The following is a 23,774-nucleotide window of genomic DNA, read 5'->3' as shown; positions in this document are numbered from 1 at the left end:
CCGGGGCATTGAGTGGAAAACATGCCCCAAGATTTGAAGCACATTACAGTAAGATGCCCCTGAACATTGCTAGCAACTTTATTTGACACTTTTTGGATGGCCAAAAATAACCCATAACCGGGAACAGTCCTGTAACCCTAACCCTAACCCTAACCCCTAACCCTAACCCTGTTCTTCAGCCAAAAGCAAGGTTACACAAGATTTGCTACCACATCAGCTATGCAAACCATAGGCTACAATCAACTTTCATTAAGTGCCCTACACTGGATAGTCAGCCAGATGTTGAGATATCACCACATTTTCCAACTTTTTACCCCCCGTCGCGTGAAAATTTCGTTTTTCTAAGTTTCTGAAGCCGTTTCCGCACGGATTGCCAATCCGAGAGTACTTCAATTAGAGAATATGATATGGGGCCAACTTTTCAATTAGGACGCCAACTCCGGATCGGCACTAGAAAAATCCCAATTTGCACAAGTCCTATACGTATATATAACATATATGTCCCCTTTATATCAACCCCCCCCCCCCGTACCCGCACCACCGCCCATATGACCCATCACTTGCCCTTGCACACCTAGTCCCCTCCCCGACTTGCCTAGGTGCGCAATACCCCCCGCCACTACCTCCCTCAGAGTCAAAAATTCGAACTGTAGAACACACCCAAAAGCCAGAAAACTCGAAAATTTCTAAGTCCCTAGGGTTCCAGGCAACCCAATAATAAAACCCAACCCAGGGGGTCTTGTAACCCTAACCCTAACCCTAACCCTAACCCTAACCCTAACCCTAACCCTACCCTGTCAATGTCAATGCCACTCCCCCTCTCTCCTCTCATTTTGCCAATCCTCTTGCAATATCGCCACTCCTCCTCTCTCCTCTCATTTCGCCAATCCCCCCCTCGGCTTCTCCACACCCCCCACTACTTCCCCATAGCCAGCAGCTGTAGCAATGCTCTCTACGCTCGCCACGCACGCTCTAGGAGCATAGCTGATGCCCCCCCAGTCCCCTCTTGTTGTTGTAGTTCTCTGATCTGCTGGGTTGCCTATCTATAAATAGCCGGCCTCTCTTTGTCCGTTCCCTTCCTCCCCAGCAGATCAACACCAGTTCTTCTCATCTCCTGTTCTAGTCCTTGTTTCTTGTTTTGCCAATAAAATCTCTTGTCGCCTATCACTCTCGCCCTGTCTTCTCTACTTCGCTTCCGCCTCCGTCCCCGAGATCATAGCAAAAATGAGTCATTCGCCGCCAACTGGAGAACACCCCCATATTGCCTGGAAACAAAAAGTGCCAGGAGTTGATGAATACTAGAGTAGATGAAGGTTCCTAGATGTTTTTGGGGATGTTTTCTGAGACATATCTCACTTTAAGCGAAATCCATCCACTCAGAGTTTCAGAAAATGCATTTTGGCAATATTTTCATAGTAAAAAATCGGAAAAACAGATTTTCCCGGGGCATTGAGTGGAAAACATGCCCCAAGATTTGAAGCACATTACAGTAAGATGCCCCTGAACATTGCTAGCAACTTTATTTGACACTTTTTGGATGGCCAAAAATAACCCATAACCGGGAACAGTCCTGTAACCCTAACCCTAACCCTAACCCTAACCCTAACCCTAACCCTAACCCTAACCCTAACCCTAACCCTAACCCTAACCCTAACCCTAACCCTAACCCTAACCCTAACCCTAACCCTAACCCTAACCCTAACCCTAACCCTAACCCTAACCCTAACCCTAACCCTAACCCTAACCCTAACCCTAACCCTAACCCTAACCCTAACCCTGGGGGTCTTGTAACCCTAACCCTAACCCTAACCCTAACCCAAGGGTCCTACATACAGTCTACAATGCACAGCGGAATTCACAAAATGTTTACTGGAGAACACAGCCAACCCCCTTTGCCTGCACATACGTACTCGAGTCTTTTGTTAGGAGGTCTTGGGGGTCACGACTTGAGAATTGAAAAGGGGCCCTTTTCTTCAGCCAAAAGCAAGGTTACACAAGATTTGCTACCACATCAGCTATGCAAACCATAGGCTACAATCAACTTTCATTAAGTGCCCAACACTGGTTATTCAGCCAGATGTTGAGATATCACCACATTTTCCAATTTTTTACCCCCTGTCGCGTGCAAATTTTGTTTTTCTAAGTTTCTGAAGCCTTTTCCGCACAGATTGCCAATCCGAGAGTACTTCAATTAGAGAATATGATATGGGGCCAACTTTTAATTAGGACGCCAACTCCGGATCGGCACTAAAAAAATCCCAATTTGCACAAGTCCTATAACGTATATATAACATATATGTCCCCTTTATATCAACCCCCCCCCTATTGGCACCCCTGCCCCCCCCCCGTACCCGCACCACCACCCATATGACCCATCACTTGCCCTTGCACACCTAGTCCCCCCCGACTTGCCTAGGTGCGCAACACCCCCCGCCACCACACCCCTCAGAGTCAAGAATTTGAACTGTAGAACACACCCAAAAGCCAAAAAACTCGAAAATTTCTAAGTCCCTAGGGTTCCAGGCAACCCAAAAATAAAACCCAACCCAGGGGGTCTTGTAACCCTAACCCTAACCCTAACCCTAACCCAAGGGTCCTACATACAGTCTACAATGCACAGCGGAATTCACAAAATGTTTACTGGAGAACACAGCCAACCCCCTTTGCCTGCACATACGTACTCGAGTCTTTTGTTAGGAGGTCTTGGGGGTCACGACTTGAGAATTGAAAAGGGGCCCTTTTCTTCAGCCAAAAGCAAGGTTACACAAGATTTGCTACCACATCAGCTATGCAAACCATAGGCTACAATCAACTTTCATTAAGTGCCCAACACTGGTTATTCAGCCAGATGTTGAGATATCACCACATTTTCCAATTTTTTACCCCCTGTCGCGTGCAAATTTTGTTTTTCTAAGTTTCTGAAGCCTTTTCCGCACAGATTGCCAATCCGAGAGTACTTCAATTAGAGAATATGATATGGGGCCAACTTTTAATTAGGACGCCAACTCCGGATCGGCACTAAAAAAATCCCAATTTGCACAAGTCCTATAACGTATATATAACTTATATGTCCCCTTTATATCAACCCCCCCCCCCTATTCGCACCCCTGCCCCCCCCCGTACCCGCACCACCGCCCATATGACCCATCACTTGCCCTTGCACACCTAGTCCTCCCCAACTTGCCTAGGTGCGCAACACCCCCCGCCACTACACCCCTCAGAGTCAAAAATTCGAACTGTAGAACACACCCAAAAGCCAAAAAACTCGAAAATTTCTAAGTCCCTAGGGTTCCAGGCAACAAATTCTCCAAGTCCCACTCCTGGGAACTTATGTGTGCCATAGGCCCTTCATTAGTCATTGAATCTCCCTGGTTCCACTTCCGTAACTATATTATCTTTTGAATCCGCACAATTTTCCTGGGGTGTCCAAGGTGGTACAGATGACATAGTGCATGCAAACGGACATGCACTGCACGCTTTTTGCATGATTTGCTAGTTGACAAACACCCTGTCATATCCATATATTGCAATGCAAAAAGGCATTTGCCATCCTCCACCATCCGGAGGAGCAATGGAAGAAAGGAAAGTATTTGGGCCTCAAAAGGATTTGAACATGTAGCAAATTGAGAGCAAACCAAACTGAGTGACTCGCCGCCAACTGCAGAACACCCCCATATTGCCTGGAAACCAAAAGTGCCAGGAGTTGATAAATACTAGAGTAGATGAAGGTTCCTAGATGTTTCTGGGGATGTTTTCTGAGACATATTGAACTTTAAGCAAAATCCATCCACTCAGAGTTTCAGAAAATGCGTTTTGGTGACATTTTCATAGTCAAAAAGCGGAAAAACAGATTTTCCGGGAGCATTGAGTGGAAAACATGCCCCAAATTTCTATGTACAGTACCGTAAGACGCCCTTGAACATTGCTAGCAACTTTGTTTGACACTTTCCGGACCACCAAAAATAACCCATAACCCGGAACAGTCCTGTAACCCTAAACCCTAACCCTAACCCTAACCCTAACCCTAACCCTAACCCTATGTGTGAGATCCTCTCCTACGCCTACATTTTTCGCATGTCAGTCGTATCCGAGGACAAAACATCGTTGTGAAGGAAGGTTTCGGTAAAGGTGGTTGTATTTGGTAATCGTCGGAGTGTCGGGAACGTGAGTGTGTCGATTTATTGTCGAAAGTTTTGACCGTATTTTGACGTTGTCGTATAAAGGTGATTTCTTTCGCTCGTCAAAGATTCTAGGCGTATAATTGGCGTCGGAATATTATCGATTTCATGCGCAGTTTGAAGCGCAATACTACAGCGTCTCCCGACAAGTGGGCCACAGAGTGTTTCACGTCCCCGTCCTCCGTTCTGAATTCGGTGGCTTTCAGATAGCGTAGGTGGGCGTCGACGAACTCGTCCAGTTTGGCGACCATGTCTTTACCGTTAGCCTTACCGTCGAACTTGATCAGCATCTTAGCCAAGGTGGTTCGGAACTCCTTCTCTGCGGCCGCCTTGCGCTTACGCTCTTTGCTAGCTGCCAAATGGTCCTTGCGGCCAACCTGTACTCCAGCTCAGAGGCCGTCATCTGGGCGGTCCCTCTCCAGGCACTCGAATCGCTGCTGGAGTTGGGCGTTGGTGTTGGCCAGCTGGGCCAGGATTTGGAGGATTGTTGCCTGTCCGTTCTCTTGTCGGGCTGCGGTACGGCTCCTGCGCCGCATGGGGGAGCGGCTTCGGGTCCTTGCCGGGGAGCAGCTGCGGTGGCGGCTTGCTGAGCGACTCCTTTGACGGGGTGGGGAGATGCTCCTGCGACCTCGTCGTCCGCGCCTCTATTGCTCTGGCGTCCGATTCCGGCGTTGGGGGTCCGGGCTTCGACGTCGACGAGGTGAGCGTGAGCTGGAGTGCCTCCTTCCAGGTGGCGACCACGGGGGTGACCCCCTGCGCCTGTGCAAGAGGCGGTTACGCTCTGCGGGGCCGTTGCCTTGGCGTTGGTCGCCGTCAAGCCGTTGCGCCCTTCGATGCGGGTGTTCAAATGGATCAAGCTCTAAGCGGTCATTGTTAACTATCGCATCGCTGACGGCGGTATTAGCACCCGCCTGAGAGTTGCTCATCGTAGGTTGCCGGAGAGATCTTGAAGGGTGGTGCTACCATGTAATAATGCTAGGTCCGTTGCCAGAGGCTAGCTCTGTCTCCGTCTCGATGTATTGAAAGAATTCTAGAGTTTCTACCTCCCGGGGCGCCGCCCGAAGGCTTTTCTTCCCTTCGGGAGTCACCCCAGAGCGTAGGACTCCAATATAATCTATGCTACACGCGCTTCCCCGCACTAAGGTGACACCTGCAGCACCTCATTACAGACGCTCTCGCTTGAGATCTCTTCTTGTGCTATTGAGAGACCGGCAGCTTATTTTTCCCGACACCCGACCGTACCCCCCGGATTCGACAGACCCTCGCTTCTGCCGGCCACCACCACAACGATTTTGACAGTAACACGACGCTCGCGAAAAACCACGAGCGGAGGAAAACCACAAACGAAGCACGGTACCTACCGGCCAGTCAATGAAGAAACGTTCGAGATCATTGTGCAGGTGACGTGGTGTTCGATATGACGATGTTTTGCTTTTTTGGATGGCGTGGAGGTGGAGGTGGAGGTGGCAGCTGTGGAGGCGGTGAATGGGGGGGCGGAACGTTCGGTGTCCTGGGGTCGTTTCTTTGAGGTTGATGCATTGGAGTCCATTTTCGACAAATTCTCGGGGGTGTGGGAGTGTAACGACGGGTGGGTGGCCGGGTTGAGTATACAGTTTCTATAGTTCGTTGTCCCCTTGACAGACTAGTAGTGAGCCGAGGGGGAAGATACGAGAGAGAGGGCGCAACACAGACCGCGCATCTTACGTAAGTCATTTCCTCAACTCCGCTGACTCGACCAAAACTCAGAACTAGCGGGAAATTAGTCTTCGTTCTCATCCCTTGAGAAAAAGCCTTCTTATTTGGAATTTTGAGACCCCCCCCCCCCTCCCCCCCTCCCCCCCCCAATTAGAGACCGTCGTCGCAACAGTCCAAGCAACAACGGCAACTTCCTTCCTGTCACTTGGTTACTCTTCCATAACTCCGCTTCACAACCACGCTCGCCAAAATGTCCCTAACAGAAGAGCCCACGACGACCACCAACACCACCGAAACCGACATCTCCGCCGGCGACGGCCTCCCCAGCGGTATCGGCACCGGGCACTCATCGGCAGAAATGGAACAGCACACCCTTTTCGTGCGCGCGCTGCTGATGCTGATCCTGATGGCGGTGGCGATGAACATCAATGTGTTTTTGCATAAGAAGAAGTTTCATTATGTTGGGGAGACGGCGGTTTATATCTTGTTGGGTCAGTTTCGGTGCGGGTTTGGAAGGGGAAAACTGCAGTCTTGCCAGGAAGAGCCCTGCAGTGGAATGATTTTGGAGCGCATTACTGATGTACTTTTGACTCGATCAGGACTGGTGGTTGCGATGGGATGGACCGCCATCTCCTACGACGAGCAAAACACCGCGATCCAACTATCCAGTAAATTCTTCTACATGGTCCTCCTGCCGCCCATCATCTTCGAGGTACGTTCGCCCCCCTCCCACACAAAAACCCACCCACTGATACCCTCTCCCACAAACAGGGCGGTTTTGCCCTCCAACGTGTCTCCTTCTTTCAAAACATCCTCACAATCATGGTCCTCGCTTTCTTCGGCGCCCTCTACTCCACCTTCGTCACATCCATCCTCATGTACTTCTTTTCCAAACTCATCTCCCCCTGGTCCTTCATCGAGTCCCTCGTCTTTGGATCCCTCATCTCCTCAACGGACCCGGTCACCGTTCTCTCGCTGCTCCCCGCCAACGTCGATCGCAAATTGTACATGCTGATTTTCGGCGAGTCGGCCTTGAACGATGCGGTCTCGATTATCCTGTACCGCTTCTTTACCTCCCTCGCCGACCCGCACATGCGCCTGGGAGCTGGCACATTCCTCCTTGCCGTCTTCGCCTCCGCCGGCGTCTTCCTCGGCTCCGCGATCGTCGGGGTAGCATTCGGCCTGGGATTGGCGAAGATCACGAAACATGTAAAGGTGGACCCGCATGAAGTGAGCACGTATGAGACAACGATGGTGCTCATTTTCGCGTATGTGAGCTACCTGCTGGCGGATCTGTTGAGTTTGACGGGAATCATTAGTGTCTTCTTTACGGGGATTACGATGGCGCATTATGCGTATAATAATTTGGCGCCGGAGAGTGCGAAGAATCTGAAGGTGGGTGGTCTGACGGAGGTTTTGGCATGGCAATGGTTGTTTTGATTTTTTGATGCCTTGCGATTATCGTAGTCGACCTTGCGCATGATCGGATTCATGTGCGAGTGTTTCATCTTCCTGTACTTGGGTCTCGGCCTGTTATCCTTCGGCGGAAAGACGGTCTACAGTCCCATGCTAGTGTTCTTCGCCGCTGTAAGTATCCCATGCATCCCAACCCATATCACCAATATACAAGGCTCACACCCCTCCCACCAGATCTCCATCCTCGTCTCCCGCACCCACATCTTCATCTTCCTCGGCATGACCAACATCGCCGGCAAAAAAGAAGACGCAGTCCCCTTCAACCAACAAGTTCTCATGTGGTTCTCCGGCCTTCGTGGCGCCGTCGCCTTCGCGCTTGGCGTAACCTTCCTCGAGCACCCCGTCTTTGACGAAGATGTCAAAGGCCAGATCTTCGGCACCACCGTCATGGTCGTCGTGCTGACCGTGCTTGTGCTGGGTGGGTTGACACCGAGCATGTTGAAGTGGCTGCATTTGGTTGAGGACACCCATGCGGAGCCGAAGGCGGGGCATCCGACTGTGGGCGCCGTGGCGGGGACGGCGGATACGCCGAGGAGTGCGACGGCGGGTGGGGAGGGAGGGCAGGGGTATGGGATGATTGAGACGCAGAATGAGTTGGATGAGGAAGCGCAGGTGTTGGCGACGCCGTCGAAGCAGAGTGTGATTTTTGCGTGGCTTTATCAGTTGGATGCTAAGTAAGTATTGACAAACTTCGATTTCGGGGCTGGGTTCCCCCACCGATGCTCACAACCTTGAACTTCTACCCGCCCCTCCCCCCCTCCCCCCCCCCCCCCCCCCCCCCCCCAGATACATCCGCCCCCACTTCACAACTCTCTCCGAATCCAACGTCCAAACCCTGCAACAAATCCAGGCCGTCCGCGCCGCTTCGCGCCAAGGCTCTACTGTCAGCTTCCGCGCCCGCAGCCCCTCCAAAAAGGAGGTCGACAACCCGTTCCGCGGAACATCGAGCGACAAGATCGAGCTGCTCAAGTCTGCGAAGAGCGAGGATGTCATGATGGAGGCGGTTAGTTTGAGTGATCCGCCCGCGACGAGGGGGGAGAGCAGCACGGGGCAGGCCGAGGAGGGGGGATTTCAGTGATGCAGATGGGGATTTTTCGTGACTTCTGACTTGTTGGGCTTCTCGTGCGGACTTCTTTGTGTGGTCTGGGACGGGTTGCTGTATGCTAGCAAATATACAAATCGTACTTCCTTTTTTCTCCTATACGAAGGAAGTACTGTCGTGAATTGTGTTTGATACAAAATTGATCTCCGCTCGTCAGAGGATACCGTACGTTGAAATTTACGCATTTCTACAATTTAGCGTTGCTACCTCTATCCCTTCCACACGCCTGACACTCCCTCTTCCCACCGCCACGCCCGACATGCACCGGCGGCCTTGACGGCGGCGGCACAACCGACCGATGAAAATGCACATTCCTCCACACGCCATCCTTCTTATCATATTCCCACACCCTCGTCTCCTGCGACGTAGACACCTGCACGCCCGCCGCACCTTTCGACGCGTCAACGAGCTTTTGGGTCACGCGGATGTAGGTGATAAGGGCGGATGTGCGGTCTGGGGAGAGGATGCGGATGTGGGGGGATGCGATGGTTATTTGTTGAATGGGGGGTGGTTGGGTTGGGAAGGAGACGGTGGTCGTGGGTGGAGATGTTTCGGGCGCGTAGAGAACCTGAGTTGGGCCGTCGGCGGCCGATGTTGGGGCAATGATTGCCTTTTGGCCGCTACCGGGATGGGCAAGGTCAAAGTAGAAGCGGTGGAAATCTAAACCGTGCACCTGGCGAAGCAAACGTGGGTGAGAATCACAAGCAAAGGGAAGCGTTCGGTGGACGTCAAGCGAAGCGAGGTGTTCGGCGGATGGAACGATACCCTGCTGCTCAGCTGCGACAAGGAGCATGGGCTGCTGTTGCGATCTGCAGCCCTGGGCCTCCGGCTTCGCCCCGGCTTCGCCGCACTCAACCATTCCTGCGCCTTTGGCGCAGTGGACATGCTTCGCTCGGAACTCAAGCATCCCTACGCCTACGGCCCAGTTGGGCTCGCCATTGCTTGCATTCTCCTCGCGTCGCTCGGAACCCCGTTCCATATTGAGTTCAACCCTCCACCTCCATCTCCTCCTCCTCCGGTCTCCCTACCTGGTGCTCCCCAGCCTCCGGCTCGAACGCGGTGACATCATGTGCCACAAGTTCGTGATAGGTGTCAAGATCGCCGTCCTGTATCGCGTGCAGAAGCTTGAGGGTAGCGTCGTAGATGACCTTCTCTAGCTTGACGTCTGTGAATATGTGCGGTAGAGGAGGCATGGTGGAGGTTGTGGAGGTTGGAGTGTGGTGAAATGTGTGCGGGCCGGAGGTTTCTGGAGTCCGACGCAATCTTGGGGGTTTCAACTTCCAATTCAGCCGTAGTTTCTGCCGTTTGAAAAAAGGGGCGACAGATAGATGGGGCTCATGCACGTGCTTCCCTTTAACAGTAAGTGAGTAACAAGCCGCTGGGAGAATCCTCGACGAGCGAATAAAATGACAGTCAGTAAGTTCGACGAACACCGGCAATGCGAATGTTCGACCTTGGCGATGCGTCTATTGCGATCAAGAAGGGCATCTGCGCAGATTTTGCCAAGACTTTTCCGAGGTTCAGAATCGAGGAGAACTAGTTATCAACGGCCAAGGACGAATCGCGTACCCAGACAACACTACGATTGGAGTACCTGGACAAGAAATTCCGCTGAGTATTGGACGTGGAGGCATCAAGAAAGTTTTCGAAGACGCCAAAGCCGCCGTACTTCGCAACCGCAATACTTCCGCCAACCAGAGATCCTACAGCCATTCCATTAATTCGTTTATGCTACGAAAAGACGATGCGTGGGGTCTATATGGGTATAAAAGTAGTGCAGAAGGGCCAACCAAGCTCGGCTCTCCAGCTCCCTCATGCATGTTGCGCTCCCAAGACACGCGAAAAGAGTTCGACCCTGCGCAGCATTCCGACTTTTTTCTTGCACGGGGGCCTTGCCTTCCCTCCTCTGGCCCTCGTCCATACGAGGTGGCGTTGCAAGCCAGCGCGCTGTGGACTGTGTGCTTCGGGGAGGCTGGGCATATGTTTGGGATGCAAACTTCTCTATGGTTTCGTCCTTGGCCTATCGCTGACGACTCTTCCGAAAGGAGGTGGAAAGAGGCCCTTGAGATGAGAAGGAACCGGCCTCACTCCCTCACCCAAACGACACAAATGGGTTTCGCGAACTCACTGTCCCATCGACCCCTGACAGCAAGCGGAAAACTAAGCCGTACAACGGACCTCTTCTTCGCTATTGTTCGCCGTTTGCTTCCAAATTGCCTTCTCGGGACGTCAGTCGCCCCTTGTTGCCCATGATTCCTCGCGGACCGACTTTGGACAACAGCTACAGCCTGCCGCCATACCGTGATACCCTGCTGGATGCCGAGACTGCATCAAACAAGGACGCTGAGACTAACGATATGGGTCAAAAGTACAACAATCGGTCGACCTACGATTACTGCGAATTGACGGTCCTGAAGTTCGCAGGAAGCGCGAAGATGTGGCTTTGGAGGAACCTGAAATCGGATTTGAGCACTCTTTCCTCGGGATTGGCTTGCAAATCGAACTAGGAGACTGCAGCCGCCATGTGGAGGAGCATCGATGTAAGGGCTAACCGAGCTCCTACTACGTCTTCCTAGGAGCGATTTGCGTATCGAGGAGAAATCGAAACCGACATCTTCTTCACGCTGTTAAACGAGGTTATTTTGATAACGTGATCACATTTTTCGTCTTGAGCTCTAAGGAGCCTCTTGAAGATGGTGGTTTGGACGTCAAAAGCTGCGTGGAAAACGCGTGGCTGATTTGAGCTCGTTTTGGCTGCTAGTTGGACTTGTCCGGGTCTTTCAAACTTGTCGTCGTCGTCGCAGCAAAAACGAGATCTGTAAATAACCTCTTTGATATGACGCCCGCAGATCCCCTCGTGTTTGGGGAACGTCCGCATGTGCAGCAGAGTGTACGGCTGTGCATGGGCATGTGTTGCGCTGCGCTGCGTAATAGGCGAGATGTGGTGAAATTGCACATGCACGAAGGCGTCCTCGCTACATGTACAGTATGAGTATGTTCAACCCTAATCTCACGAAAAGCCTCAATGTGATCCATAAGCGAAGTGAGAGCAGTTTTATAGAAGCGAAAGTTCGACCATTCTATTCGATCATTCAACCCTAAGACCATTCGATAACAGATATGACCAATATGATCACAAGTCTAACGACAAATGTGTGGTTTTTCTAAATTTCTACAGACAATGGCTGGGCATAATCATCCATCCTGCGGTCTAGGGTCTTCATTTTGGCAGTAGTCGCTTTTGGCAGCACCTCTGTCCACGCAGTTCTCCCGGCACGTTTTGAGCCAGACGATGCCGCCGTTCCTGTCGTTGCAGTAGAACTTGTCGTTGCCGAGCACGTGGCCTGTCGCAGCCATGACGGGGTCGTAGTTCGATCCGGTGGCTATCCAAAACAAGACAAATATGCATTTATCAGGAAACACCTCTTTTCGTTCTCGAGGCAAGAGGGGGACGCCACACGCTGTCTGGGGGTCATCCAACGAGCGAACATACCGATGGCGCGCAAGGTGGATCCGCAATATGTTATACCCGCGATGCAGTTCCTAGCCTCGGCTTGGCTGGCAAAGGCGACGCAGACGACCGCGAGGATGGCAGAGGCGAGCTTCATTGTCGGTGAAAGCGGTGGAAGTGTGAAGGGGCTGGTGTGAGTTGTAAGTTCGATGAGGGGCGGGGGAAGACCGACGGGCATCCCCTCTTTAAATAGCCGAACGTCTCATACCAGCATAACGGCCGCCGCGAGCCTACGACAACGTCCGCTTCTCGTTCCATCATCAGAGGGAGGGTATCAGTTTCATCATTTGCAGCGGGGATTGGGGCAGTGGGGTCTGGAGCGAACCCTTGACGGCGGCAATGGGGCAGTTCAAATCCAATGCGGGCTGAAGTGATGGGCGCTCAAGTTTGGAGCTCGTTCCGCGGGGAGCTCTTTCCGCGGGGAGTACGTGATGAGGCGGGCGTGTATCGTATCATGTAGCGCATATCCAAAATTCATTCCCAGCTTTCTGAAGCGGCCCTGCTAAATGAGCACGCCCGGATATCATATGACATACGTCCCCATTTTCAGCGTGCGTCCTTCAGCGGGCGTCCCCAACCCAACGGGCGTCCTTCGGCGTCTGCGGGCACTTTATTGCAATAAGTCTGAGGACCGGATCGATTCCCACCCCCGCGGGAGTGAGGGATTAACTGCGGACGCTATGGTATTCCGTCTACGTATTGGATGTACTTCATGGGCTTTTTCAGCGATACTCCCACCGGAAGACATGATACCTGTTGGCAGGGAAGATGGCTGTGAACTGCCAGAGGTCCCCCACCCAGCCCAAGATTCGAGAAAGCGCACCGCGTTTTCGTGGGATTCCCCGACTGCCAAGGACCCGCGTGGCTTTACTACATCTATCCGAGTACACCCAGGGAGAAAAAAGCGGCTCAACGGGCGTTAGACAATGGCGGCGGCAGTCTCATCTACGGGACCAGGGCCGATGGCGCGCTTTCTGCTATAAAACAGGGAGAAGGCTGGCCTTACCTCCGTTCCATTTCTCAAACGCCATCCCAACCCCACATAAACCATCATATATCTACAGCCATGAAGCTCACCTCCGCCATCGTTGCCGTCGTCGCCCTCGTCGCCGCCACTGGCCAAGTTGAGGCGAGGAACTGCAAGAAGGGTACCGTATACTGCGGCAAGACGTTGAGGAGCATTGGTATGTTACGAAAGAGGAGGGGGGCCAGGAGGCTTAGCTTCCTATGAGTTTTCTCTGAACAAAACACACGATATTTTAGCCACCGGAAGAAACTACGACCCGGTGATGGCTGCGACAGGCCACACGGACAACAACGACCTGTTTGACTGCACGGACGATGATGGCAACATCCGCTTTGTGATGCACTGCAACAACGGATGTGTTGACTCAAACGCCTGGACTAACGATTGGTGCAAGTGATATTCGGATCCTGTAAATAGAGCAAAGTAGAAATCTTGTCTGAGACGGTAGCAATGTTAATAGAACCATTAAAGAAAAGGGAATACATGTGCTCTGTTTGACCGCCAACTTGCTCCTCCTGCTCTCTCTCTGCCTCTCTCTCTCTCTTCGCAGCCCTCGCGGGATCTTCGCAAATGGTCGGGGAAGGAAGGGTCACCGTCATCGGAGTCCCACCGTCATCGGAGTCCCAGGTTTGCTTCAGCCACAGCTGCATCCTTGCCGATGGCTACTTTCGCCTTTTCCAACAGAGTGCAGGCGGAAACGTAGTATCCCTTTGCCCCACAAAGTCTGCAGATCGCATTCTTCACACGCTCCTCTCGTTCCACACGAGACGGACCTTTTCCCCAACGTCCGCGTCCTTGACCACCACGGGAGCGTTCCTCGTTTAAGTCCTGGGATTCGGCATCATGGGCTTCGACTGTTGGCGTTTCTGATCCCCTTTAATATCAATGATGTGTTCCAGGAGATGTTGCGCTTCAAGCCTTTCAAGTAACGATACCTCTTTATTTGGAAAGGGTCCCAGGAGGGCAACTGGGCTGCAGTTTTGTTGAAGGCGTTGTTATAGGCAATGACGGTCCCTGTCTGCTTCACATCGTCGAGCCGTTCTTGGAGAGTGTCTTCGAAGGCGGGCTGCTCGAGGGCAATTCTGGTTTGGAGCCACGTTCGGGGGTTCTCCTCCTCGGTCAAGGTAAGCCACCAATGGTTCACGAGTCAAGTAAGCCCGCTCTCAACAAGGAGGGTAATGTGGGCCTGAGGCATGTCGGACACTCTGAGGTAGTTGCCCATCTTGTGAATGAACTCCTGGAGCATATGGGGATTGTTGGCAACCCCAGCGTACAGTGCCGTTCATAAAGCAAGGCCGCTGTCAATTTGATTCACCGGCCCCTGGACACGCGCCTGGTATCTAGTGAATCCTCCTCTAGCTGCTATGACTGCCGCTATACGCCGGGGCATGCTCGACACAAGGTTTTCTAGCACATCTGGCTCAATATCCTGAAATGCCTGCTGTGCAATGGCCTCTAGCTGCTCTAAAGTTGCGGGACGTTGTCTATAAATGCGTTTCTTGAGAATGGACCACAGGTTTTCTATCGGGTTCACCGGGCTGATTGCAGGCCAGTTTGCCAGTACCTCAATGCCATGGAGATCAAAATATCCTTCCCTGCGAGTTTTGCGATGGGGTGGAGCGTTATCCTGGGAAGAAACACTCTTAGCGTCACCGCCGATCCAAAAAGGAGAGAAACGAGGTTCACACCTGCATGAAAACAAAATCACGCTGCTCGCCCTGAATATCAGAGTAAAAGGGGATGAGATTCTTGGAGAGATATTCCTGGTATGCTTCCGAGTTGATGCCTCTACATCCAGGCAGAGGCTCAATGCGCGAGAAAGGACCTTTGATGGTGCCCACAAAACATCCCCAAAACATGATTGCTTTGCTTCTTCGTATCCGTGGGTGCATGTTGTTTGGGATGTAGCGGCGACCACGTCGGCGGATCACCCTGGCAGGATGCGCCGCCTCGAGCATCACACTGGTCTCATCACTCCAAATGATGCGGCGCCAGTCCTCCACCGTCCAATCCTCATGCTCCTGTGCCCACGCTAGTTGTTCGCGCTTAAGCTGAAACGACCCCCGATAAGGTTCTTCCCGATCTAGAGAATTACCTTGAATTTACCTGAACGTTTTGGGATTTTTTAATCACTGCAAAACGAGTTATCCGTCATCGCCTTTGTCGTTAATTTGTTACTTAAGCGAAAACGGGCGGATAGAAAAAGTCTTTCAGTTTTGGGACAGAGCTAAGCCGTTAGGGTTCTTCTTGATCCTCTCAAAGGCCTCTTTAAACTGATAGCTTCAGATCCTGTCTAGGATCAACGTAGCCAAAACCCGCCGACATCGGACACGGTGGATTTTGGGGATTTTTTGCTCAAAAGAGGGAAAATCTATGACCGAATTTTGGTTGTTGCATACGGCACAAACCTGATTTGAAACCTAGTTGTTTGTGTGTATTTGCTCAGGGTTTTCCCAAAGTCCAGCCGCAGTAAAGCCCCAGCGACTGGACAACACACACCGCCCCGGGCCTCCTAACCTCGCGGCTCCTGCAACGGGAGAGGCCGCCCCCCTAGTTCCCGACTCCGTTATAGCCGACACAACCCTCCTAGCCGCTGCCCATTTCGAAAACTCCGAAATCAACCCCCGCGCCATGCTTGCGCTGGGTCCCGTCAAACCCTTCAACTACCCCGTTACCATCATGGTATCATCCAGCCGCGCCCCGATACCTACCTCAGCCATGATCGACAACGGTGCCCTGTCCTGCTTCATCGACAGGAACTTTGCCTGCAAACACCGCATCGCCCTAGTCCCGCATCAACGTCCACTGACGATCAAACTCGTTGACGGTCAACCCAGCTCTGCTGGGCCAATCACCCATCACAGCCAACCAGTAGGCATGTGGGTCGACGACCACTTCGAAGAACTCGTCTTCCATGTCACCAAATCACCCCATGCTCCAATCCTCCTTGGTCTCCCCTGGCTCCGCCTCCACGACTTTAACCTTGACTTCAAGAACCTTTCGGTCGGTTTCCGTTGCGACTGCCAGTACCATGAATTCGCGAATTGGGACAACTCCCCAGCACCCCCGAGCCCAGCACCTGCCAGGACCCCCAAGCCCTTGATCCGCATCCCCCAGGATGAAGTCCCCGTCGACGAAACATGGTCGATTCCAGTACCCAAGGTATCTCGCTCCAGCACCCCGGAACCGGCTCCCACGCCGCTCCGAGTCTTGTTCATCTCCGCTCCAGCCTTCCGGGTCGCAGCAAGGCATGACCAGGTCTTTGTCGCCTACGCCAACCCTGCGAAACCCGATCTCCCGGCCTCGCCTAGCCCCAGTAACCCCCCGACACTCGAGAAAGACATCAAAGACTTCCTGCCCCCTGAGTATCAAGACTTCGCCGACGTTTTCGAAAAGAGAAATGCTGACACTCTCCCCGAGCACCGGCCCTACGACTGTCCAATCGATCTGGAAGAAGGCAAGCAGCCACCTTTCGGCCCGATCTACAGCCTCAGCGAACCAGAAATGAAGGCACTCTGCGAATACCTCGAAGAAACCCTCGCCAAAGGATTCATCAAACCCTCAAAGTCCCCTGCCGGTGCGCCAGTCTTATTCGTGAAGAAAAAGGACAGTTCTCTCCGCCTCTGCGTGGATTATCGAGGCCTGAACAGCATCACGGTGAAGAATCGCTACCCCCTGCCCCTGATCAACGGTATCATGGATCGTTTGCGCGGCGCCCGCCGTCTCACCAAGATCGACCTCTGCGGCGCTTATAACCTCTTACGCATGCGCCCGGGCGATGAATGGAAGACCGCCTTCCGCTGCCGCTACGGCCTATTCGAATACAATGTCATGCCCTTTGGACTCAGCAATGCTCCTGGCGTCTTCCAGTACCTGATGAACGACATCTTCTGCGACATTCTCGATGTGTTTGTTGTCGTCTACCTCGACAATATCCTGATATTCTCCAAGAACCCCGAAGATCACCCCAAACATGTCCGCGAAGTCTTGTCCCGCCTCCGACAGCATGGGTTGTACGCCAAACCAGAGAAGTGCGAATTCAACCGCGAATCTGTTGAGTTCCTAGGCTTCATCATCTCCGAGAAAGGCATCCAGATGGACCCCAAGAAGATCGCTGCCATCACGGATTGGGAACCTTCCAAGACTGTCAAAGGCGTCCAGCGGTTCCTCGGCTTTGCCAACTTCTATCGCCGATTCATCCAAGGTTATTCCAAGATCGCTACCCCGCTCACAGCCCTGACCCGGAAAGACATCTCGTAAGCCTGGACACCCGCCGCAAACACCGCCTTCGAGAACCTGAAGAAAGCATTCACCACCGCCCCCATCCTTGCTCACCCTGACCCAGAGAAGCCCTTCGTCGTCGAAACTGACGCCTCCGACTTCGCTCTTGGCGCAGTTCTCCTCCAACCTGACCAGGACAATCAGCTCCACCCCGTGGCCTTCCACTCTTGCAAATTCACGGCCGAAGAGATCAACTACGAGATTTACGACAAGGAACTTCTGGCCATCCAAGACTCCTTTGCCCAGTGGCGACACCATCTCATTGGCGCCTGTCACAAGATCACCGTTTACTCCGACCATAAAAACCTTCAGTACTTCATGACCACCCGCACCCTGAACCGCCGCCAAGCCCGCTGGTCGATATTCTTCTCGGATTTCGACTTTGTCATTACCCATCGCCCCGGTTCCCAGCAGCACCAAGCCGATGCCCTCTCCCGACGCTCCGAACATGAGCTAAAAAAGGGGGAAGAAGCGTTCCGCTCCCAGGCAACCACAATTTTGACTCCCGAACGCCTTCGCCTCGCCGCGGCCTACCTCACACCCATGGATACCACGCTGCTTGACAAGATTAAGGCCGCCCAGGCCTCTGATCCCCTCGCTAAGACCATTCGCGAAAAGCTCAAGATACCCCTCGCCCAACGAACCGAGGAAACCCAAGATCGTATCAAGCGGTTCTCAGATGAAGATGGGATCCTGCTGCACGATAACCTGGTCTATGTCCCCACCAACGAGCTCCGAGCTGAAGTCTGCCACGACATGCACGATACACCCCTAGCCGGCCACTTTGGGATGTCCAAGACGCTTGAACTCGCCTCCCGCAACTACTGGTGGCCCAGCCATTGGCGCTTCGTCAAGGCCTACGTCAAGTCCTGCGATACCTGTAGCCAAGCGAAATCCAGTCGACACAAACCATATGGCCTACTCCAGCCCAACAGTATCCCTACCCGCCCTTGGGGATCTTGGTCGCTGGACTTTATCACCGGTCTGCCTCCCGTGGACGGGTACGACTCCATCCTGAACGTCAACTGTCGCCTCACCAAGATGGCCCACTTCATCGCCTGCAGCGAGTCAGAATCCGCCGATTCCACCGCCGACCTAGTCTTCCACAACATCATCCGTCTCCACGGCCTCCCCGACGACGTCATCTCTGACTGAGGACCCCAGTTTAAGTCCCGGTTCTGGCGCCGACTTCTCGAACTCCTTGGGGCAAAAGCCAACCTCTCCTCGGCCTTCCACCCCCAGAGCGATGGCCAGACGGAACGCACCAACCAGATCCTGGAGCAGTACCTCCGATGCTTTTGCAACCACCAACAGGACAACTGGAAACAGCTTCTGTCGTCCGCCGAGTTCGCCTACAACAACACCCACCAGTCCGCCTCCCAGACCACCCCCTTCTACGCCAACAAGGGTCTCCACCCCCGCTTCAGTTTCGCGGCCTCTGCTACCTCCGAATCCGTCAACCCCGCCGCTGAAGCCCGCACTAAACAAATCAGGGAAGTCCATGAACAGCTCGCCCTCGAGCTCAAGGAAGCCCAAGAACAAATGAAGCGCTACGCCGACGCTAGACGAATTCCTGGACCGGACTTCAAGCCTGGCGACCACGTCTGGCTCCTCCGCAAAAACCTCCAGACAACCCGGCCCTCTCAGAAACTCGACCATCGCAAGATTGGGCCATTCCCCATCGTTGAAAAAATCAATCCTGTCGCCTACCGGCTCAAGCTCCCGCCTACGTACAAAATCCACGATGTCTTCCATGTCTCGCTCCTCGAACCCCGCTTCACCATCCCCGAACGACACGAACCCGAACCCGCGCCCCCAGAGACCGTTGAGGGTCAAGAAGAGTGGGTTGTCGAAGCCATCCTTGACTCTCGCATTCATTGTCGTCGCCTTCAGTACTTGGTCAAATGGCAGGGCTGGCCTGACTCCGAGAACACCTGGGAGCCCGTGGAACACCTCACCCATACCGACGCACTCCTCCAGGACTTCCACAGCGCGTACCCCAACAAGCCTTCCTCTGTCCCCGTGGCACCTCCTCTGCGGCCACACCAAACTCGACGCCGCCGCCGCCGCCGCTAAAGAGAGGGGTGATGTTATGGACGACGCGCCCATACCATAAGCTTACCTACTGACAGCCGCCAATGTCAACCGCCAAATGTCAAACGCCAATGTCAATGTCAATGTCAGTGTCAATGTCAGTGTCAATGTCAATGTCAATGCCACTCCCCCTCTCTCCTCTCATTTTGCCAATCCTCTTGCAATATCGCCACTCCTCCTCTCTCCTCTCATTTAGCCAATCCCCCCTTGGCTTCTCCACACCCCCCACTACTTCCCATAGCCAGCAGCTGTAGCAATGCTCTCTACGCTCGCCACGCACGCTCTAGGAGCATAGCTGGCGCCCCCCCAGTCCCCTCTTGTTGTTGTTGTTCTCTGATCTGCTGGGTTGCCTATCTATAAATAGCCGGCCTCTCTTCATCCATCCCCTTCCTCCCCAGCAGATCAACACCAGTTCTTCTCATCTCCTGTTCTAGTCCTTGTTTCTTGTTTCGCCAATACAATCTCTTGTCGCCTATCACACTCGCCCTATTTTCTCTACTTCGCTTTCGCCCCGTCGTCGAGATCATAACACCGAGGTTTACCTATGATAGGACAACACTTAGCAGTATTCGGCAGAGGAAGCAGATGACTGACCGAACTCTATGTAGTGTGCAATGCTGTACTGTGAAGTATGTATTGTCTTCTGTAGAAAAGTCTAAAGTGTAAAGAGGAGGCGAGGTCCGAAAGGGAAGAAAAGAGTGAAGTCCCATACGCGGAAGCGTGGCGTAAGCCGGAGGGGAGTCACCTGAGGAAATAAACTACGGGAACCCTAACCGGGGACTCGGGAGGATGATACCTCCAACACCCCCACTCAAACTCTCGAGTCTATCTAAGTGAAAGATAAAACAAACAATGAATACAATGGTGCGGCCGTACGCGAAAAGCGGGCGGTCAGGGGGATGAATCGCTATGACTAAAAATGAAAGAAATGAAAGAGTAAAATGAAAGAAGAGAGAAACGCCACGAGTATAAAACAAGAGACAGCTGTCAGTCGCCCCAGAGAGGTAAGACCAACGTTCCCATACTCAACTACCGTATCCCAGACTACCACACGATACGCGAAACAATGGCAAACGGAGGCAAGAACAGCGGGAGGGCAAGAAGAGCGTCGACGGCAAGAAGAAGCAATCGGCCCGTAAGACGGTGAGACCAGCAGCCCCCCCAGCTGCACCTCCACCAGGACCCTCACGACCGACAACGCGCTCTACGCGCGCATCGTCCGCAGCGTCTGCAAGCGACTCTTCGATGTCGAAAGCCTGGGTTAGAGAAGCTCTTCGATTGGCGACGGAGGTGTCGACGTTGAGGTACCGCAAGGATAACCATGAGAACCTTGCGAAGCACCTGGCGTTTACGAAGGCGAAACTGGATCGATCGAAGCGAAAGAAGGGGTCGTTTGAGGCATTGATGGAGGAGGCAGACTACTGTCTACTAGTTCTACTTGTTGGAATCTCACCAACTGATAATTTTGAAATAGGTCAGATTTCATTATTGGACGTAAGGCAGTCTCGGAGTCGCGATATAAGGCAAAAGACGGCATATCGAAAGAAAAGATGAAAGAGGCGAAGCGCCGCAGTGATGCGATCGAGAGACGGGAGCGAGACAAGATGATGACGCGACTCCAGTACTTGCAAAAGCAGATGGATGATTCGTCTTCGAGTGAGGATGGAGACGGTGACGGAAACCGCGGGGGAGGTGGTCCAAGGGGTCCGCCTGGTGGAGGCGGAGCCGGAGCCGGCGGAGCCCCCGGTGCCGGGGCAGCGGCGACTATCACGGTGGCGGGTTAAGTTGCCGAATTCGTATGTAGTGCCCAGAAGCCGTCCCGGTATGGGTGTTCCGTATGTCTCATTTGGACGTCGTCGTCGCCGGCTGTCTATTGCTAGCGACACGTCCTTCTTGAATTGCTTGAATAAATTTCGTATGTGTCTCGGGAGGGAAGGGCTTTGTAAAGTAATCAGCCAGTTGTTCCTGCGCCGCGGTGTCGAGGAATACGACGTCTTTCTTCGCCACGCCATCGCGTAGCTTGTGGTAGCGTACGTCGATGTGTTTGGAGCGTTGAGTAATAGCCGTGGAGTTGGCAATCTCGCGTGCGCTCTGATTGTCAATGTGGAGTGGCGTGGGGTCCTTGATGTTGCCGTATTCGTCGCCGAAGACCTCCGCGATGATCAAGCGGAGCCAGATGACCTCGTTGTAAGCGAGGGCTGCGGCGATATACTCAGCTTCCGTGGAGCTGAGAGCTACGCACTTCTGCTTAGTGCTTTTCCAGTAGATAAGCTGGCCGTTGAAGAAGCTGGCGATGCCCGTGGTAGATTTGCGGTCGTTGACATCGTCTGCGTAGGATGCGTCTGTATAGACGCGAAGTCCAGTAGGATCGGAATGACCGGACTTGTAGGTAAGCTCGAAGGTGCGGGTACCTTTAAGGTAGCGCATGATGCGAAGTACATCATTCCAGTCGGCTTGAGTAGGAGCTGAGACTTGACGTGCGACGAAGCCGACGGCAGTAGAAATATCCCAGCGCCAGGTGATGGATGCCCACGTGAGGGCTCCCACTGCTTCCTGGTAGAGAAGCTTGCTATGAAAAGGGGGGCTTGCGGAGGCTGGTCGGGTACGCGCAGAGACGGCGCACGGCGTAGAGACCGGGGTAGCGTTTTGTTGTCCAAATCGTTCGAGTAAACCGTCAATATAGGTGACCTTGCTGATTTTGAGTTGGTTCCCGGACGGCGAGAGCTGGTAATTGAAGACGAGACCCAGGCAGTTCTTGATGGGACCGAGATCCGTACAGTTGAAATGAGAACATAGTTCACCTTTCACTTGTTTGATGTGTACGGGAAAGCAGCAGGCGATGAAATCGTCCACATAGATAAGGAGCATCTGGAGGGCGTCCAGGGTGCGCGTCATTGTTGCGTAGTGATAGAAGACACAAGGGCAGTTCTTTAACGGGGTAAAGCCGAGAGAACTGAAGGTTTCGCGCAGGGTACGGTACCAGAGAAGCGGAGACTGCTTCAGACCGTATAGAGCCTTGCGTAAGAGGTATACCCAGTCTGCGCGCGGCTTGTGCGGATCTTCGTAGCCTCGAAATTGTTCAACATAGACGGGTCCGTCGATATCGCTGCGTAAGAACGCATTGGGGACGTCGAGTTGATGGATTTCCATACCAAGAGAGACGGCAATGGAGAGGAAAAGGTGAAGAACTGACATGGGTAGGGTTGGAGCGTAGGTGTCGTTATGATCAGTACCCTTGGATTGACAAAAACCTTGAACTACACCGCGGCCCTTCAATTTCTTGAAAGTACCATCCGGATTGAAGATTTGACGAAGTACCCAAGTACTACCGAGTACGCGCTGATTTCGCGGACGGGGTATGAGCTCCCAAGTACCGTTATCGAAGAGAGCTTGGAACTCTTTATCAGCTGCGAGCTTGAAGTCAGCTGATTGAGGGGAGGCCATTGCTTGTCGCCAGGTCATAGTGACGGATTGAGGTGTGTCTTAGGTACGCGTGTTGAAGGCGTTTGAGAGGGCTTCAATGGTTCGGGAGTTGAAAGCGTCTGGACAAGAATCCCAAATATCCAACGCTTCAGTCTCAATGAGATCAGAGCGTGGTCGCCAGGTAGGGGTAGTAAAACCAACCCACTTGACGAGGTATTCCTTTTGGACGTTCTTGCCGCGGCGCTGACGTTCAGAAAGGATGTGTTCGATAGGGAACTCCTCTTGCGAGGTAGGAGCATCTTCTAGAAGATCTAGGAGAGCAGGATCTTGACGAAGGTGCTCAGGGAGTCCAGTAGATTCGTCGAAACGAACGTCACGTGAGATGGCGACAGTGTCGCAAACTGGATCCCAGACATAGTAACCTTTGGTGCCTTGTTGGTGAGCATAGCCCACTAGGTACGTCTTGGTAGCACGATTTGCCATCTTGTCCCGGCCCTTGGGTGGAACGACAGTGTACGTGAGACATCCGAGCTTGCGCAGATGCGCGATGCTTGGGCGGCGACCGGTAAGGAATTCGGAGCGCGATTTGGCGTCCGGGGATGCAACTGAATGCGGGTGGAGGTTGTGCAGGTAAGAGATAGCCTCCAGGATGTACGGCCAGAGCTTGCGGGGAAGGTGAGTGTCCGCGAAGATGGCGCGTACGCGGTCCAGCAACGTCCGATTGAGGCGCTCTGCTTTTCCGTTTTGTTGACTAGAATACGCGACAGTAGACTCATGGGTAATCTCATTGTCGTGTAGGTACGACGTGAGCTCGCCAGTGTATTCTCCTCCCCTATCCGTATGTAGGATCTTGAGGGAGACGCCAGTTTGATTCTTGAGCCACTTATGAAAGATCATAAACCTTGCGGTAATAGGGGATGCCTCCTTGTCCTTGATGGAGTAGGTACGGGCGAAACCGGAGCCGTCGTCGAGGAACGCGAGACTGTA

General features: G+C 53.1%; 5 protein-coding genes across 5 annotated transcripts; 3 read left to right on the top strand and 2 right to left on the bottom strand.

Annotated features, from left to right (window-relative positions):
• Positions 1-6,231: 6,231 nt before the first annotated feature.
• On the top strand, positions 6,232-8,427 carry EV422DRAFT_492608 (Sodium/hydrogen exchanger family-domain-containing protein; the record flags this gene model as incomplete). The annotated part of the gene is made up of 6 exons (XM_053067614.1): positions 6,232-6,364; positions 6,473-6,585; positions 6,645-7,268; positions 7,341-7,460; positions 7,524-8,023; positions 8,136-8,427. 6 exons carry the CDS (start codon positions 6,232-6,234, stop codon positions 8,425-8,427), a joined length of 1,782 nt encoding a protein of 593 aa, XP_052929026.1.
• Positions 8,428-8,537: 110 nt separating this feature from the next.
• EV422DRAFT_254989 (uncharacterized protein) lies at positions 8,538-9,917 on the bottom strand. Its single transcript, XM_053065757.1, has 2 exons — positions 9,480-9,917; positions 8,538-9,124 (listed from the first exon to the last, which is right to left on the bottom strand). Exons 1-2 carry the CDS (start codon positions 9,642-9,644, stop codon positions 8,639-8,641), a joined length of 651 nt encoding a protein of 216 aa, XP_052929025.1. The 5' UTR covers positions 9,645-9,917; the 3' UTR covers positions 8,538-8,638.
• A 352-nt stretch (positions 9,918-10,269) lies between these two features.
• On the top strand, positions 10,270-10,958 carry EV422DRAFT_504033 (uncharacterized protein; the record flags this gene model as incomplete). The annotated part of the gene is made up of 2 exons (XM_053068405.1): positions 10,270-10,679; positions 10,733-10,958. 2 exons carry the CDS (start codon positions 10,270-10,272, stop codon positions 10,956-10,958), a joined length of 636 nt encoding a protein of 211 aa, XP_052929024.1.
• Positions 10,959-11,646: 688 nt separating this feature from the next.
• EV422DRAFT_504032 (uncharacterized protein) lies at positions 11,647-12,059 on the bottom strand (the record flags this gene model as incomplete). The annotated part of the gene is made up of 2 exons (XM_053068404.1): positions 11,647-11,834; positions 11,945-12,059. The coding sequence occupies 2 exons, from the start codon at positions 12,057-12,059 to the stop codon at positions 11,647-11,649; spliced, it is 303 nt and encodes a 100-aa protein (XP_052929023.1).
• Positions 12,060-13,028: 969 nt separating this feature from the next.
• EV422DRAFT_564656 (uncharacterized protein) lies at positions 13,029-13,386 on the top strand (the record flags this gene model as incomplete). Its single annotated transcript, XM_053072218.1, has 2 exons — positions 13,029-13,146; positions 13,226-13,386. 2 exons carry the CDS (start codon positions 13,029-13,031, stop codon positions 13,384-13,386), a joined length of 279 nt encoding a protein of 92 aa, XP_052929022.1.
• Between the last annotated feature and the right edge of the window lie 10,388 nt (positions 13,387-23,774).

Source organism: Fimicolochytrium jonesii (assembly GCF_025526975.1).
Source record: "Fimicolochytrium jonesii strain JEL569 chromosome Unknown EV422scaffold_3, whole genome shotgun sequence".
NCBI classification, from domain to species: domain Eukaryota; kingdom Fungi; phylum Chytridiomycota; class Chytridiomycetes; order Spizellomycetales; family Powellomycetaceae; genus Fimicolochytrium; species Fimicolochytrium jonesii.
This window is presented reverse-complemented; position numbering and strand designations above follow the sequence as displayed.

What these genes read in the sequence shown, in the direction of transcription:
- EV422DRAFT_254989 (XM_053065757.1), bottom strand. Translation starts at nt 9,644, where the DNA reads ATGCCTCCTCTACCGCACATATTCACAGACGTCAAGCTAGAGAAGGTC. An exon ending in CGGAGGCTGGGGAGCACCAG is followed by an intron (nt 9,125 to 9,479) that starts GTAGGGAGACCG and finishes TTGCTTCGCCAG; the next exon opens with GTGCACGGTTTAGATTTCCA.